At 41.9% G+C, this 17,507-nt stretch overlaps 1 protein-coding gene and 1 non-coding gene across 2 annotated transcripts in view; one reads left to right on the top strand and one right to left on the bottom strand.

Annotated features, from left to right (window-relative positions):
* Positions 1-1,311: 1,311 nt before the first annotated feature.
* On the bottom strand, positions 1,312-1,440 carry LOC115066813. Its single transcript, XR_003846255.1, has one exon. It is a non-coding gene; the product is annotated as a small nucleolar RNA SNORA25 (small nucleolar RNA).
* Positions 1,441-14,431: 12,991 nt separating this feature from the next.
* The window catches only part of Tmco1 (transmembrane and coiled-coil domains 1), a 36,114-nt gene continuing 33,038 nt past the window's right edge, over positions 14,432-17,507 (top strand). Inside the window, exons 1-2 of the mRNA XM_008848231.3 lie at positions 14,432-14,658; positions 15,008-15,085. Coding sequence (XP_008846453.1) covers positions 14,589-14,658; positions 15,008-15,085 — 148 coding nt within the window. The 5' untranslated portion in view covers positions 14,432-14,588. The remainder of the gene's footprint in view (positions 14,659-15,007; positions 15,086-17,507) is intronic.

The following is a 17,507-nucleotide window of genomic DNA, read 5'->3' as shown; positions in this document are numbered from 1 at the left end:
AGACAGGTTCTCCCTGTAGCCCCAGCTGGCCTGGAACTCACTATGTAGACCAGGCTGGCCTTGAACTCGCAGAGATCCACCTGCCTCTGCCTCCCAGCCTCCCAAGTGCCGGGATTAAAGGCATATGCTATCATGCCAAGCTCAAAAATAAAAATTTAAAACCAGTATCCTAATAACTGCATTTCATCGACATTGGTGGGGTGATAATATGGTAAGCAGAGACCTGGAAGATATTTTTTAAGTCTCTAAGGAAATCCTAGAAATGAATTACAATGTAAGAAAGAAACTATGCTAGAGAGAATAGGCACATTAGTGAGTTTAAAGGCAAAGTACCAGGAGCTGGAGAGATGGCTCAGTGGTTAAGAGCACTGGCTGCTCTTGCAGAAGACTGAGGTTCAATTCCCAGCACCCACATGTAGCTGACAACTGCCCGTAACATGCAGGAAATAGACATATACACATAAAATAAAATAATACATAAAATATTAAAAAACAATAAAGACAAAGCATCAGAAACTATCCAAGATGAAACATGGGGAAGAAAGAGAATTTACCATCAATCACTTTCAATTTCTTTTTTGGGGGAGGAGGGCTTTTAGAGACAGGGTTTCCCTGTAGCCCCAGCTGACCCAGCATGTAGAACAGACTGGCCTTGAACTAAAAGAGATTTGTGCCTCTGCCTACCTCATGCTGGGACTAAAGGTGTTCACAACCACACACAGCCCACTTTTAGTTTCTAAAAAGAAAAAAAAATGATATTAATGAATGAAAATGAGATGGGTTCTAATGTGGTAAAAGATACGATTTTTTGCAATTTTCTTCTAACTTTTAAAAAAATTTTATTTTTATTTTATGTGTATGCATGTATTGCCTGTATATAGGTAAGTGCAGTGGGTAATGCCTGCAGAGGTCAGAAGAGGCTTTCAGATTCCCTGGAACTGGAGTTACAGACAGTTATTAGCAGTCATGTGGGTGCTGGGATTCGAACCTGGGTCTTCTGCAAGAACAACCAGTGTTCTTAACTGCTGAACCATCTCTCCAGCCTTGAATTTTTGCAATTTTCATACAATATAATTTGATGGTATTTAGAGTCTCCTCCCTAATCCACACTTTCCCTTACTGCCCCCAGCCTAATTTTTTTTTTAATTAAAAGTGAATAAATCTTTCTTTAAGGGATATTTCATGTGATTTCCTTCACTGTCCATCAAGGTTGCAGAAGTTCAGGACAATCCAAAGAGTCCTCAAGAGAGAAGACCATAAATTATAAGCTCTTGAAATGCAGTGTTTCTCTAGATCACCAATACTGAGCTTGCCTGTATCTCCTCAGAAAAACACAGCAGCGCTAGGAAGTGCCTCTGGCATTCTGTGGAGAGCCTCAATTTTTGGTCAGTGTTAAGAGATTTGGGTTTACAGTCCAACAAGCCCTCTTTGAAATGACCTACCCAGCCCAATTTAATGTACTATAATATATATAATAAGGCCTATAGAGACTAATTTGTGTCCCCAAATGTTCTTTAGTGTGGGTTCATTCAACACTGTGTATTAGTTACTTTTCTGTTGCTGTGATAGAAACACTGACCAAAGAAACTTATAGAAGGAAGAGTTTATTTGAGCTTATGGTTCCAAGGGGCAAGAGTCTGTCATGGTGGGGAGGCATGGTGGTAGAGGTGGTTGGAGGAGGAGCAGAAGCTAGGCTCTACATCTTCAAGCAGGCACAGGAAGCTGAGAGCAACCAGAGATCCAGCAAAGCTTAAGACCTCTCTAAGCCCACCTCCAGAATAGCCACACCTTCTAAGCCCTCCCAAAACAGTGCCACCAACTGGGGACAAAATGTCCAAATACTTTGCACCTATGGGGGACATTCTCATTCAAACCTACACACACTGGAACCTGGTTGACATATCAAGAGTTCCATCCTTGAGACTGTCTCTCCCCTTCCCAGCAGCCATTGGTGGCCAAATTGTCCTTAGGATGGGTTGGGGTTTCTTACCCACTTCCCCATGTCTATGCTGGGATTTTGTCTGGTTCGAACTTGCATTGGATTTGTGCATGCTGTCACCATCGCTGCGAGTTCATATAAGTAACTGACCAGCTGTCTGGAAAACTCTGTTTCCTTATGGTCATCCACCGCCTTTGGCTCTTACAGTCTTTCTGCCCCCCTTCCACTATGATCACAGAGCCTTGAGAGGCAGAAGTTTGCTATACGTGTCCTATTCAGGGATAAGCACTTTGCAGCCTCTTGCTCTCTGCACACTGACCAGCTATGGGTTTCTCTGTTAATTACCATCTGCTGCATTAAGAAACTTTTCTGGTAACAATTGAGAGATGCATTAATCTATGGGCATAACAATAAGTCATTGGAGTCAGTTTAATACAGTAGATATTTAGTAGAAAGCCAGTATTAGGCTCTCCCTTATGTCCTATGACCTATCTAGCCTCAGGTTCCTACACGTGATATCAGTGTCAGATATGGGCTCCATCCTATGAAGTAGACCGTCAATTATAGAGTGATTGGTTACTCCCATAATATTTGTGCCACTATTGCACCAGTGGCCATATCTTGCCAGGTCAGTTGTTGTAGTTCACAGGGTTCACAGCTGGGTAAGATTAATGATATTTTTACTTCTGGTAACATGCATAGCACCTTCTGGCACAATGAATGCAAGTGAGTAGATATGAAGCTCTGAAGTCAGCATCAGCTTGATTTCTCCTTGTTTGTTCTACAGCTCATGTACATAGTGTCTTCAGCAATAGGGTCTTGCCATCAAGATCTGGTGGGTAACCAAGAGCAGGGGCAATGGCCAGTATTGAGGGTCTATAGAATTCCTGGCCAACAGCTTCTAGAGAGGGAGTCCATTCCTAGCACTGTTTCCAGTTTTTAAAGATCTCTAAATATATGAAATTATCTGTCACTTCCAACTAACTTCCATTATACTGTCTTTTACTTTGTGGAAAATGTACCATGTGGAAAAATTTGTCTAATTCCAGTAATAAAGTCACTCTCTTGTAAGCAATGAGAGGAGGCAGATCACCATCACATTACCTCTTACAATCTATTTTTGAACCTCTGGGTTGAATATTAGATATCTCCCAACACCCACATGGCTAATAACAGTCTCTAACGGTCTAACAGTCTCTAACTTCTGTCCTCTCTTCTGTCCTCTACAGGCATAATACACATGGTGCATTTACATGCAGACAAAATGCTCATATACTAAAATATAAATAAAAATTTTAAAAGTTTTGCTAGATACAGAACTATTTTTTATATGTTTTATTTTTATGTGTATGCATGCATTGCCTGCATGTAGGTAAGTGCACCCGTGTTGTGCAATGCCCAAGGAGGACAGAAGAGGCTACTGGATTCCATGGAACTGGAGTTATGGAGAGTCATTAGCTGCCATGTGGGTGCTGGGATTTGAACCCGGGTCTTCTTCAAGAACAGCCAGTGTTCTTAACTGCTGAGCCATCTCTCCAGCCCTGATACAGAATTCTTGGTTGAGCCAGACATGGTGGTGCTTGCCTTTAATCCCAGTATTCGGGAGACAGAGGTAGGTGGATCTCTGGGGGTTTAAGCCCAGCTTGATCTACATAGCGAGTTCCAGGCCAGCTGGAGCTACAGGGAGACCCTGTCTTAAAAAGAGCATAATAATAATCATCATCATCATCATCATCACCATGCTATGGTCACTTTAGGAGGTTTTACTTGAGATAGCCAATGGCTTCTCTACATGTTCACAGCCTGTGGAAGGAATTGTTCACATGGGGATCAAAAGAGAAACTGAGAACATCATAGAAAAATAAGAGCCAAGTGTGGTGATACAGGCCTGTAATCTTAGCACTCAGGAGGCTGAGGCAGTTGGATTTGTGAGTCTAAAACTAGCCCGAGGTACATAGATCATATATCAAAAGAATTCATTGAAGTAAATGAGAGAGCTCTGGCTAGTTTGTAGAGAGCAATTCCCTTCTGCCTGAGAAAGAGTAAAAGTTCTGTATCACATTAATGAATTTAAATTTTTCTGTGCTTTGGTGATTTTTAAATTTTTTTTAATATTTATTATCTTTATGTGTGTATGTTGCCTGCATGTAAGTAAGCGCACCTGTGTTGTGCTACACCCGTGGAGGACAGAAGAGGCTGTCAAATTCCCTGGGACTGGAGTTACAGACAGTTGTTGGCTGCCATGTGGTGTTGGGATTCGAACCCGGGTCTCCTGCAAGAACAGTCAGTGTTCTTAACTGCTGACCCATCTCTCCAGCCCCTTGGTGGAGTATTTTCATATACAGAACATGCATTTCTTCCTTTTCCAATACATTTCAAAATATGTACTGGAGTAGTATTGGATGTGTAAGTTGAAGATAGAGTTCCTGAGGGCTAAGGAGATGGCTTAGTGGGTAAGAGCTCAAGAATGATCACTTGCACCCACATCAAAAAAGGGGGTGGGGCTGGAGAGATGACTCAGCGGTTAAGAACACTGGCTGTTCTCGCGGAAGACCCAGGTTCAAATCCCAGCACCCACATGGCAGCTAACAACTGTATGAAACTCCACTCCCAGAGGATCTGATGGCCTCTTCTGACCTCCACAGGCATTGCACATCACAAGTGCACTTACCTACATGCAGGTAATACATGTATACACATAAAAAAAAAATAAAAATTTTAAAAAATGGGTGGTAGTGTTTGCCCGTAATCCCAGTGTTGGGGGGCGGGGCAGAGACAGGTAGATCCCAGGGAGCCCACTGGATAGCAAGTCTACCAGAAAACAATAAGGTTCAAGCTCAGTGAGAGACCCTGAGTCAAAGGAAACACACACATACACACACACACACACACACACACACACACACACACACACACACAATCGAGCTCCTGAAAAGGCCTAGGGCCAAGAATTTGAAACTATGGACATTCAACAGTATTGCTTATGATATGTATGTTTGTGAATAAAATCAGTGTCTTTTCTTTATTTTCAACAGCGTAGTAAATCACTAAGGTGCAAAGTAGAAATCTAAACAGTGAGTAAAAGCAGATCACTGGCCAAGGATGTATTCTAGGACTACTGAATAGGATACTGCCATGCCATTTGCATGGCAGTGAGAATTTATAATGGGCAAAATCAGCTCAGATTTTAGTTCTACCAGGACTGAATCCTGCCTCCACAAACACATACATGACAACAAAAGGCTGCCTAGATACTCATACAATAATAAAAAAGAAATGTGATTTTACAGGTATTTATGAATCATCTGGCTGGGAATATAGCTCAGTTGTAGAGTGCTTGCCAAGTATGCATGAAGCTGTGGGGTCTATTCCCAGAGCCAGATAAACCAGGCATTGGTAGGTCAGGCCTGTAATCATAGTGCTCTGTAGGTAGAGGCAGGAGAATCAGAAGTTCAAGATCATCCTCAGCTACATAGGGATTCAGGATCAGCCTTTTTAAAAAAAAGCCCAGAATTTTCTAAGGTTCCTTTTAACTCTGTCACATAGAACTTACTGTCAAATGAAATGTTTCTTCTTCTGATAAAATGGGGTGGGTCACCATACCAGGTTAAAGTCCAGAAGAAAATCAGGAGGTTAATGAAAGGTCTCTTCCTCTGCCACAGCTCCTTCTTCATGAATGTTCACTTTTGTACCTAGTTTTCTTTTTAGATTTATTTTTGTTTTTAATAATATGAATATGTGTGTGTGTGTGTCTGTATGTGGGTATGTGCCTGTGAATGCAGGTGTCCACAGAGGTTGGAGGCATCGGATCCCCCAGGAGCTGGAGTCACAGGCAAGGTTGTAAGTCACTGGTCTAACATGGTTGCTGGGAACTGAACTGGGGTCTTTTGGAAGACTGTCTTAGTTTGTTCTTCATTGCTGTGACAAAATACTCTGACCACTACCAACTTGGGGAGGAAAGGGTTTATTTAGCTTACATATCCCAGGTCACAGTTCATCCGGGAGCCCAAGGTAGGAACTCAGGGCAGGAACCTGGAGGCAGGAGCTGGAGCACAGGGCATGGCTGCTTACTCTGGCTTGCTCTCCTGGCCCCTGGTCAGCCTGCTTTCTTATGTAACACAGGCCCACCTGCCCAGGGGTGGCACTACCCACAGTGGGCTGGGCTCTCCCACATCACTCAACAATCAAGAAACTATCCCACAGACATGGCCACAGGCCAGTCCAATGGAGGCAATTCCCCATTTGAGGCTCCCTCAACCCAGGTGTGTCAAGTTGACACTAAAGCTATCAGCACAAAGACTTAGAAGTGATACTGACTACTGAGACATCTCTCTAGTCCTGTACCGAATTCGGACATAGAATTACATATTTGTTTCCTTAAAGCATATACAATTGTGTATGCTTCAGTCCACATGGACCTAGAAATGCCTCTGGCAGAAAACTTTATAATTTTGTTCTTTTTGTCCTACTGAGGATTGAATCTAGAGCATCACATATGTTAGGCAAATGCTTTACCACTGAGCTGTATCTCCAGCCCTTTTTTCTGTTGGTGTTTGTATGTATGTATGTATGTATGTATGTATGTATGTATGCATGCATGCATGTTATGTATTTTGGAGATTGGTCCTCATTTAACTCAGGCTGGTCTCAAACTCATTGTGTAGCTGAGGCTAGCCTTGAGCTCCTTTCTCTTGCCTCCACCTCCCAAATGCTAGGATTACAGATGTGCACCATCATGCCTTGCCGTTTTTTTGTGGTTTCTATTTTGAGACAGGGCCTTGCAAGTTGCCCAGGCTGTCCTCAAACATGATTCTCCAGTCGTAGCCTTCCAGCTAGCTGGGATTACAGGTTTTAGCCAGCAGCCCAAGCTTATTGCTTTATTATCTTATTTACTTCATTTTTAAAAAATTCTAAGTATTAGCTGGGTGTGGTGGCACACACCTTTAATTCCAGCACTTGAGAGGCAGAGGCAGAGGCAGGAAGATCTCTGAGTTCGAAGCCAGCCTGGTCTACATAGTGGGTTCCAGGCCACAGGGAGACCCTGTTTCAAAAAGACCAAAACAATTTTTTTTTTTAGTGTACAAAATAGTGGGTTTCAAGCTAGCAGGCTGAGTGGGTAAAGGTGCTTTCCATTGACCTGGCAACCTGAGTTTGATTTCTGGAAGCTATAGGATGGACAGAGAACTGACTCTTGTAGGTTGCCCTCACCTCCACATTTATGTCATGGCATGTGTGCCTCCCATCTCCAAAATAAATGTAAAAAATTCAAGCTAGTGGGTTTCATTATATCTTCACACATTTATCACTGTACCTTGTTCACCCCCACCCACTACCTACCCTTTTTCTCTCTCCACCTTACTTTCTTTGCCAAAATAGTCCTTTCTGCTTTCATGCCACATCAAATCTAGGTTCTGCACGAGAGAAAACACGCAACAATCTGCTTTTCTTCAAGCCCATCCCACTACTTGTTGCTCTCCCTTTTCAGTGCTTTTTCTCATAGTCTTCTACTTCCATGATCTTTTATATATACATATTCATATTTAAATCTAGATTTGTATGAGAAATATGTAATATTTATATATTCTGAATGTTTTGTTTCAGTTAACTAATTTAATTTCCTGCCCAAAATGGTCTAGTTTAAAACTTTACTTCTTTTATTAATCGATTAATTTATAGGCAGGGTTTCATGCAGTCTAGAGCGGTCTCAAACCCCTATGATGATCTTGAACTTCTGAACCTCCGGCCTCTACCTCCCCAGTGCTGGGATTAGAGGAATGCACCAACACACCAGTTTTTGTGATATATGTGATATTAAGGACCGAACATCACATACACTAGGCAGGTACTCTACAAACTAATCTACATCTCCAACACCCCTTTTTTTTCTTTTTAAAGTTGTGTGTGTACGCGTTCCTATGTGCATACATGTTGAGGCCAGAAACTGACATTGTCTTCCTCTCCAACTTAGTTTTTGAGACAGAATCTTTCACTAAACCTGGAGTTCACTGCTAGCTGACCAGTGAGCTCCAGATATCCACCGGCCTCCACCCTCCCTCCCCTAGCATTGAGAATACACACATACACCAACATACCTAGATTTTTTTTGTTTTATTGAAATACAAAATTGTGATGTTTAGTATGATATAATCACATTATTGAGTTATGAAGATAAATAAGATGTATTCTTTATTCATGTATCACTTAGGTGTGTCTCCAGGTGACTAAAATTTCTCTTGAAAGTGTAAATTCTGCTCCCACACAATCACAATGGTATACAGCAAGGGTGTTGATTACAGCTCTTCTACATTCTGTCTTTCCATAGACGAGGTCATGAGCCTGTCAGCACATTGATTTCTTTATCTCTAAAACAAGACAGATATCAAAATATCTGTTTCTTCCTTTTGTGGGGTTTTAATAAGCTAGTACAAATAAATGCTTTTAAAAGATTGTGTGTGTGTGTGTAGGTGCCTGGATTTTTTTATTGAATGTGGGTTTTGGGGATTAAACCCAGGTCTTCCTGTTTGCCAGATACGCAATTTACTGGTTGAAATCTCTCCCTAGGTCCTGCCTTTTCTCTTTCCCTCTCTCTTTTTTCCCTCCCCTCCCCTTCCAATCCTTATTGTGTCTTTTGTACTTACTGTGTTTCTTTTGCAAAGGATGGAACCCAGGGTCTCATCAAGTACTCTACCACTGAGCGACATCCCTAGTCTGTGTTGTCTTTAAAAAATAATCAAAAATTGGAAATTCACACTTAAGGTGTTGTCTTTACATTATTTCCATCCTCTGCAGTCCCCCCACTGCCTCTCAGATTGTCCTCTTCTTCATTTTTGCTACATATACATACATACACATAATGTGCTGAGTCCATTTAGTGGTGCTCCTAGGTACCTGTTTAGGGCTGTCCATTTAGGATTAGATATCCTCTCAGGGAGCTAGTCTCTGGAGAAAATTGATTCCTCCTCCCTCAGCATCCATTGATTGCCTGTAGCTCTTCATCTTGAGGTGGAACCCTGTGACATTGCATTTTTTGATGAATGAAAAGTTCCTACTGTTGATGAAGTCCATTTATTGAATTTTGCTACATTTTGTTTTGTATGTGTGGGTGCACAGGTGCCAAGGCATATGTATGGAGGTCAAAGGACAGCTTACAGGGGTTGGTTCTCTCCTTCCATTATGTGGATTCCAGGAATCGAACTCAAGTCAGTCTTGGCAGCAGATGCCTTTACCCACTGAGCCATCTTGCTGGCCATAAATTTTTGTTTCCTGTGCTTTAAATATTATATTTAATAAACATTATAAAATCCAGTGTCATGAAGCTTTTACTGTTTGAAGAATTTTAATTTCAAAACTTAAGTCCATTCTGCCTGCCTCTGCCTTCCAGTGCTGGGATTAAAGGTATGTGCCACCATACCCTGCTATTTTGTTTCTGGAGACAGGATTCCATGTAGCCCAGGCTGGCCTTTAACTTGCTAGGTAGGCAGGACTGGCCTTTAACTTCTGATCTTCCTGTTTTCACCTCTCAAGTGTTGGGATTACAGGCCTGTGCTACCACAACCGGCAGCCCTTTGGAATGATCAATTTCAGGATGTACTTTTCTAGTTCTGTGAAGAAAAGTTACTGGGGTTTTGATAGAGATTATGAATTGAAACTGTAGAAGGCTTTGGGTAGTACTGGTATTTGTTTGTATGTAGTGTTGGAGTTTTAACACAGGGCCTCCCACATGACAGGTAAACCACTGAGCCACATCTCCAGCACTAGCATTGACATCTTAGTGTTACCTTTTTTTTTTTTTTTTTTGAGACAGGGTCTCCTTGTAGCCCCAGCTGTCCTGGAACTATGTAGACCAGGCTGGCCTTGAACTCACTGCCTCTGCTGTCCAAGTGCTGGGATTAAAGGCATGTGCCACCACGCCCAGCATGTGTTAACTATTTCAACACATGACCATGGTAGATCTTTTCATGTGTATCTTCCTTTGACATTTTAGTTTTCAGTGATATACAAGTCTTTGGTCTCCTTAGTCACTCTTGCAAATTTGTATTTTAGTTTTAAAATTTTTTTCCCTAGAATGTGGAATCATCAGGTTTTCTACCTATAAGACCATGCTAGCTGCCAATAATTTTACTTACTCCTTTTCAATTTGCTAGCCCAACTTTTTTTTTGGGGGTGGGGGTTATTGAGTTTTTGTTTATTCTTTTACAGGGTCTCCCTAATCACAGCCCGCCTGGAAGTCATTATGTGGACCAGGCTGGCCTCGATCTCACAGTGATCCACTTGCCTCTGCCTCCCAAGGACTGGGATTAAAGATGTGTGCCATCACACCCAGGGTCTCAGGGGGAGGTACTGGGACATGGACTCACTATATAACCCTGGCTAGCCTGGAACTCGTTATGTAGACTAGGTTGGCCTTGAACTCATAGAGACCCACCTGCCTCCCAAATGCTGGGTTTAAAGGTATGTGTCACTATGCCCAGCTCTAGCTAGCCTATTAAAAAAGTCTTTTCCCATGTGTATGAATGTTTTGCCTAGTAAGTGCACCTGTGATGTGCAATACCCACAGAGGACAGAAGAGGGCATCAGATCCCCTGGAGTTATAGAGGGCTGTTAGCTCCCATGTGGGTGCTAGGAACCCAACCCAGGTCCTCTGCAAGACCAGTCAATGTTCTTAACTGCTGAGTTCTCTCTCCAGCCCCAATAAAGGTAGTTTTTAAGGATTATGACTTCATTTCGGGTTTGAAAATCCATGGAGATGGGGCTGGAGAGATGGCTCATTACTCATTAATAGAACAAAGAAGAAAAAATTGGATACTGGGGGAAAGAATTTGGCAGGCTCAGTTTGGGCTAGCTGAATGAACAGCAATAAGAAAATCATCTATGGATGAGTCTCAATAACTGCAACTCTACTGTGCACCAGGCCTAGTACAGTTTTGTTTTTGAGAATGGGTCTTTTACATAGCCCAGGATGGCCTCAAGCTCCCAATTCTCCTGTTTCAGCTGGGATTACAAGTGTGTCACACTAAAGTGCAGCATTTTTTTTTTTCAGCAATATTCTTTAAAAATAAAACCATTTGGTCCCAAGTACTCGGGAGGCAGAGGCAGGTGGATCTCTATGAGTTTGAGGCCAGCCTGGTCTCACAGTGAGTTCCAGGCCAGCTGGGGCTCCTGGGAGACCCTGTCTCAAAAAGACCAAAAATAAATAAATAAAATAAAATAAAACCGTTTGGATTTAGGTCCTAGCATTATGACTGTTCCATTTTACATTCATTGAATCAGAGTATAGTGAGGAGAGTAACTGTCTAAAATTGTATATTTAATTAGTGGATCCAGATTTGAATAAAGTATTCTGATTTCAGAACTTTGCATTTAATCCCATATAACCTCACAGCAATGCTTGAATGTAGATATTTTTACCTCCATCATACAGATTTTGAAGAGGCTCAGAGAAATTAAATATTCCTAACTTGCAAATGTAACAGTTTATAGGGTGGCTAGGGTTAAGCCCTTGTGCTCTTACTGTTTCACACTTGAGTGTAAGCAGAGATCTGTAATTCTCTTCAAATCTTTTATAACCTCTAGCCTGGCACTGTTTAAAGACCAGTACTAATTAATTCTACTAATAAGGTAAGAGCACTGAAGGGCTATTTCCTATTTATCTTCCAAAAGAAGGTACATGGTAACACAGAAGAAAATATAAGCAAAAAAGGAAAATGTGGGTCTCAACAAGACTACATATCACCTAAGAGAATAAAGAAGTCAGAAGACAAAGCTTTACTACAGTCCTAGAGACTGGAGCAGGATAGTGAGTTCTGGAAGACTGGTCAGGAGAAAACTTTTTTTAAAAAATTATTTAATAACCACATGATTAGAAGCATTTCATTACAGCATTAACATATTCAATAACAATTTCCAGAGCAAACTCTTTCAATATTGGCTCTAAATTTTTAGGTTCACATTTGAACTAATACAGTTATACATTATTGTACTCGGTATAAACCTTATAAGACATAAAATTGAATGAGGCTTTAAACTTTAAAAAAGATCTCCATTTCATTTTAGAATATATTGTTCCTTGCAGAAAGACTCATTGTTTTTGCTACTAACACTGAGATATCATATTTTTTTTTTATTCTTATTCTTTTATGAAGTTAGTTAAAAATTAATGAACAAGAAATTAAAGAGACTGCGCTGCAATTAAGTTAGAATATTCTAACTGGAAAACAATTACTGTGAAACTATTTACATTCTCATAGAATTATAAACATTTCTCAAGGAATACTTTACAGCACAACTTTTTTTTTTTTTTTCATACAGAAGAATTCATTCCAAAGCAATTTGGTCAGGAGAAAACTTTTAAATCTAAAAACTGTACAGCTGAGAGAATTTGAGGATATTATTTGAACTTGTCTTTAGGACTGTACTTTAATGAATGAGGACAGTATTATGACATCACATCAATGTCTCAGTATGTTAGCAGTCACATTTATAAAATAAACACTACGCAGAAATACTTGAAATGCTTTTATCAGCGCATTTCACTGATTCTAACACTTTTTCCATATTTGAACTTAACAGTGTTATGGTTAAATTAGGTTTTCTTTTTCAGTAGTAAATAAAATAGCGTGTCTTACAGTCAATGTGAGACATGAACTGCAAGCACAGCTTTAAATGCTTTAGAGCAGTTTCTCATTTGAGCTTCCAACAGCTTTACACAGCTGATGTCACTACCATTTTACAGATAACAAAACTAAGGCTCAAAGATGTGGTATATTTCAGAACTGAATATCTAGCAGATTTCAAAGGTCATGCTTTTGTCATATCTCAACATTTACCTTGGGTGATGCTCAGAAATGAATTCAACGATGATTAAAAACACACCTTTGTCTCAACTACTCAAATCAAGGTGTAGCTTAAATATAACCTTTCTGAAGTCTAACTCCTCCAACAAGAACCAGTTCTCATATGTGCTCTCTTAACACTTTAAAAATAGCTTTATTATACCCTATTAGAGCACACAATTTCCTTAGGGAAGTTTGGAAACAATAGTATCTTAATCCATCTTTTTGACCCTATACTGCTCTTGACACAGTGAAACTCAGTAATGTCTGTAAAAAGAACTGCTGTTAACCCTAAGAGAAAAGAAGCTAAAAAAGTAACGCTACAGAACTATAAATAAAGTGCACTGGAATTTAAAAGAATCATAAGCACAAGACAAGCAGGGCATGGTAGCTTGGAAAGTAGAGGGAGGTGGAGCTCTGTTAGTTTGAGGTCAGTCGGGTCTACATAGTGAGTTCCTGGCCACCCAGAGCGACATTGTGAGACTGTCTCGAAAGAATGAATGAACAAATTAGGGAGAGACACCTCAGCCATCTTCAAGATTTTCGTTCACACATGGTTGAAAAAGTTGAATCAACTGCTTGGTTTTCACAGACCTACACCTTACTGGATTTTAATGAATTCATAGTACTTTAAGAACTTTCACATAAAAATGAGGAGTTTTGGGGGTGTGGTGGCCTATGCCTGTAATCCCAGTATTGAAGGGGGAGGTAGAAAACTAGAGAATTCAAGGTCACCCTGGGCTACATGAGACCTTATTTCAAATAAAATGAAAATCAAAATTCCTGAGGAAGGAGAGAGAAGGTGGTCTTTCAGAAGAATTTAGTGCTCTTACCCATCACTGGCCTTTCATTGTTTATTTCCTTTAAAAAAATTTTTAAATTTATTATTTGTGTTTTACGGGTATGGGTGCATTGCCTGTATGTCTGTAAGTGCACCTGTGTCGTGCAGTGTCCGCGAGGGTCAGAAGACGCCGTTGGATTCCCAGGACTGCAGTTACGGATGGTTGTCAGCCGCCATGTGGGTGCTGGGAACCGAACCCAGGTTCGCTTCAAGAGCAGCCAGTGCTCTTAACCGCCCAGCCAGCTCCCCAGTCCCCTTTCCAATACTGTCTTAGCTCGGCTTGTACAGCGTGATTTCTGGTCCCTTAGGAGGATCTGAACCCAGGGCCCTTGCTCCACACGTTACTTGCTTTTTTCACCACTGTCCTTTCAAGCACCCGCGTCCCTCGTTGCCTAGAAAGTTCTCTGCTTTTCCGGAAAACACTTCTAATCTCTCCATCTCTGCTCCGATGTCCTTCCTGTCAACCGCGCCACCGAATTCTGATTACCCCTCCGAGTCAGCCCTTAACCGCGGCTTCCGCTCTATGTCCCTCCTACGGTGTAACCTGAGCTCACGGCAACAGCAACCCAAATAGGACGAGCACCTTGACCAGGCCTCAAGCTACGAAGGATGAAGGTGAAGTCCAGACCTGCCCAAAACTGGCACGAACGCAAGCGCCCACCCGCACCCCGCGAAAAGGCCACCGTCACCCCCACCAGGCGCCCGCGCCATTCTCAGAAGAGACGAAGTCTCACTCTCGCGAGACTTGATCTGAGCGCGCGCGGGATTTGCTGGCAGGTTCCTTCAGGTTACACAGAACCTTGAGGAAATTTGCGTTTCCGGCTCTGTGCCCCGGAAGCGGAAGCGCGTTCTCCCGGCTGTCAAAGTTGGCCTGCGGCTTGGTGGTCGCGGAGTCTGGTGAAGGGTTTCTTACCGCGTTTCCTCCGGTTGCTGAGCTCTTCCCCCGCGGCGGGTGGGAGCGGGGCGGACGCGCGGCATGAGCACCATGTTTGCGGACACGCTGCTTATCGTTTTCATCTCCGTGTGCACTGCGCTGCTCGCCGAGGGTGAGGGCGGCTGCTTCTCGGGCATCGGGTTGCTCTCCGAGCGGAAGCCCTGGGTCCCATTGGGAGCCCTGCCTCCGGACATGGGTTGTCTCTAGCCGGCAGTCCTGGACGCTGGCACAGGAGCCGGAGGGGCAGTGTGGAATCGATTACTGATTATCTTTGACGTATTTGCGGGGATACTTTTGCCAAGTTTTGGTTGGAAAGTCACTTGTACTGACTTTGTAAAAGGTTAATTACTGATAACCACGTGTAAAAGTGATGAAATCCTTTGATCTCCAACAGTAACCAGTACAGACAGTTTGTGTGGCCATTCTAATCATTCTGGTTAGCATATGCTTTTAATTTTTAGGCATAACCTGGGTCCTGGTTTACAGAACAGACAAATACAAGAGACTGAAGGCAGAAGTGGAAAAACAGAGTAAAAAATGTGAGTATGGTAACAAGCTAGAAGTAGTTTCAACATGTTAAGTTTATTGAGTATTACTTTTTTTGCGAGTTGACATAGGCTACTATGTAGCCTTGAATGGTCTGGAACGCATACTGTAGACCAGACTGGCCTCGAACTCAGAGAGATCTGCCTGCCTCTGCCTCCTGAGTGCTGGGATTAAAGGCAGGTACCACCATGCCTGGCACACAGTAGCTATTTTAGAAGAACTAACATACCAAAACTTTATAAAAATTTTACTTTTTAATTTTATGTATATGAATGGTTTGCCAGGATGTATGTAAGTACACCATGTGCCTGCCCTCACAGAGGACTCGCAGAAGCCAGAAGAGGGCTTTGGATCCCATGGAAGTTGAGTTATAGACAGCTACCATGTGGGTGCTGGGAGCTGAACCCAGTTCTTCTGGAAGAACACTAAATGTTCTTAGCCACTGAGCCCTCTTAACTGCAGTCTCATACCAAAACATTGTAGGACTATAAAAATAATCCAATATACTGGATGTGGTGACACATACCTGAAACCTTATCACTCAGGAGTCCAAGACAGGAGGATTGTGAATACAGGAGGATTGTGAGTTTCAAGTCAGCCTGGGCTACATAGGGAGACCCTGACTGCCATCCAAAAAATACAATTTCATAAAAATAGGAACAGAAAACTTTTATACAATGTGGTCAATAAAACTAAAGGGGAATACGAACATGGTTGGGGTATGCCTTTAATCCCGGCAAAAGCAGGGATATCTCTGAGATGGAGGTCAACCAGATCTACATAGTGAGTTCCAGGCCAGCTGGGGTGATAGGGAAACCCTGTCTCAAAAAACAAAAATGGGCTGGAGACATGGCTCAGCAGTTAAGAGCACTGACTACTCTTGCAGAACACCCAGGTTTGATTACCAGCACCCACAGAGTGGCTACAGACAGTACTTAACTCCAGTTCCAGGGCAATCCAAAGCCTTCTTCTGACCTCTGCAGCATTTCACGACATGGGTGCACTCACATTGTGCAGGCAGTGTACTCATACACATAAAATAAAATAAAAAACAAAGTTTGAAGCGGAGAGATGGCCATGGCAGGTACATATGTATGGTTCTCATTCTAAAAAAGAGGTTCTGTTCTGTTCTGAGGGACTGTGGAAGCCTTCATGATGTAGGTGAACTTACAGTCCTTCATGGCATAGTTGGACTATAGATAGAAAATATAATAGGGGAAGAAATTCCAGGTAAAGGAAAGAGCACATTGGCCAAAATACGGAAATTTTAATGTGTAAGTTGTTGTTGCAGAAAAACAGGTTATTATGACTAGTGTCAATATAAGTGGTACCCTTAGGAAAAAGCCAGGTTTCAGTTGGGTAAGCAGGCTGAAAAATGTTTGAGAAAAAGATTAAAATAGGTAAAATTTGTCTTTGAAGTAAAGCTAAAATATAGTGGGATACAACTAAGGGTATAAATAAGGGCTTATGTAGCCCAGGCTGGCTTCAAACCAGTGGTCCTCCAGTCTCAGCTTCCCAATTGCTAAGATTGTGAATAGGCTCTGTAGGTACAATCGACTTTCAGTACTCGTTTTGTTTTTTGTTTTTTTTAAACATTTCATTTGTTTTATTATGTGTATATGTGTATTACCTACATGTAAGTAAATGCACCTGTGTTGTGCAATGCCCATGGAGGACAGAAGAGGCCGTCAGATCCCCTGGAATTGGAGTTACGGACAGTTGTTAGCTGCCATGTGGGTGCTGGGATTTGAACCCGGGTCTTCTGCAAGAACCGTCAGTGTTCTTAACCTCTGAGCCATCTCTCCAGCCCCCGTGAATTTTTTTTCTTAGTTTGAGTCAGTCTTATGTAGCTCAGGGTGACCTTGATCTCTGTGCAGCCCAGGATGACCTTGAACTTTGGATCCTCTTGTTTCTGCTTCCCAAGTGCTGAGATTACAGATATGCATAACCATGCCCACTTTATGGGGTGCTGGGGATTGATCCCAGGGCTTTGTGCATAATAGGCAAGCCTTCTTCTAGCTGAGCTTTATTCCTCAGGTCTCCTTCCATTTTCCCCCCTAAATTATCTTGTTTGAGAGACTGGGGGTATAACTCAGTGGTAGAATGCTTACCTAGCATGCTCAAAACCATGGGTTCATCCCTCAGCACAAAAAAAATTACCTCATTTGATCCACATAGTAACCATTTGTGGTCAGTTATATAAATGTTACCTCTACCTTATGGAAAATGAGATTGAGACTCAGAAAGTTAATGATAGACTTACATCACAGAGAAAACAAAGAACCAGAGACTAAACCCAGACTTTTGTTTTCAAGCTCAGACTTAGAATTATGTTCACCATTCTTTATTCAGTGTTAATAATGGCATCTCATCATGTTGAAAGCCAAATTCATTACGTTTACCTTCACAAATGTG

This window comes from Nannospalax galili, unplaced genomic scaffold (genome assembly GCF_000622305.1).
Source record: "Nannospalax galili isolate Female #2095 unplaced genomic scaffold, S.galili_v1.0 scaffold383, whole genome shotgun sequence".
NCBI classification, from domain to species: Eukaryota; Metazoa; Chordata; class Mammalia; order Rodentia; family Spalacidae; genus Nannospalax; species Nannospalax galili.
This window is presented reverse-complemented; position numbering and strand designations above follow the sequence as displayed.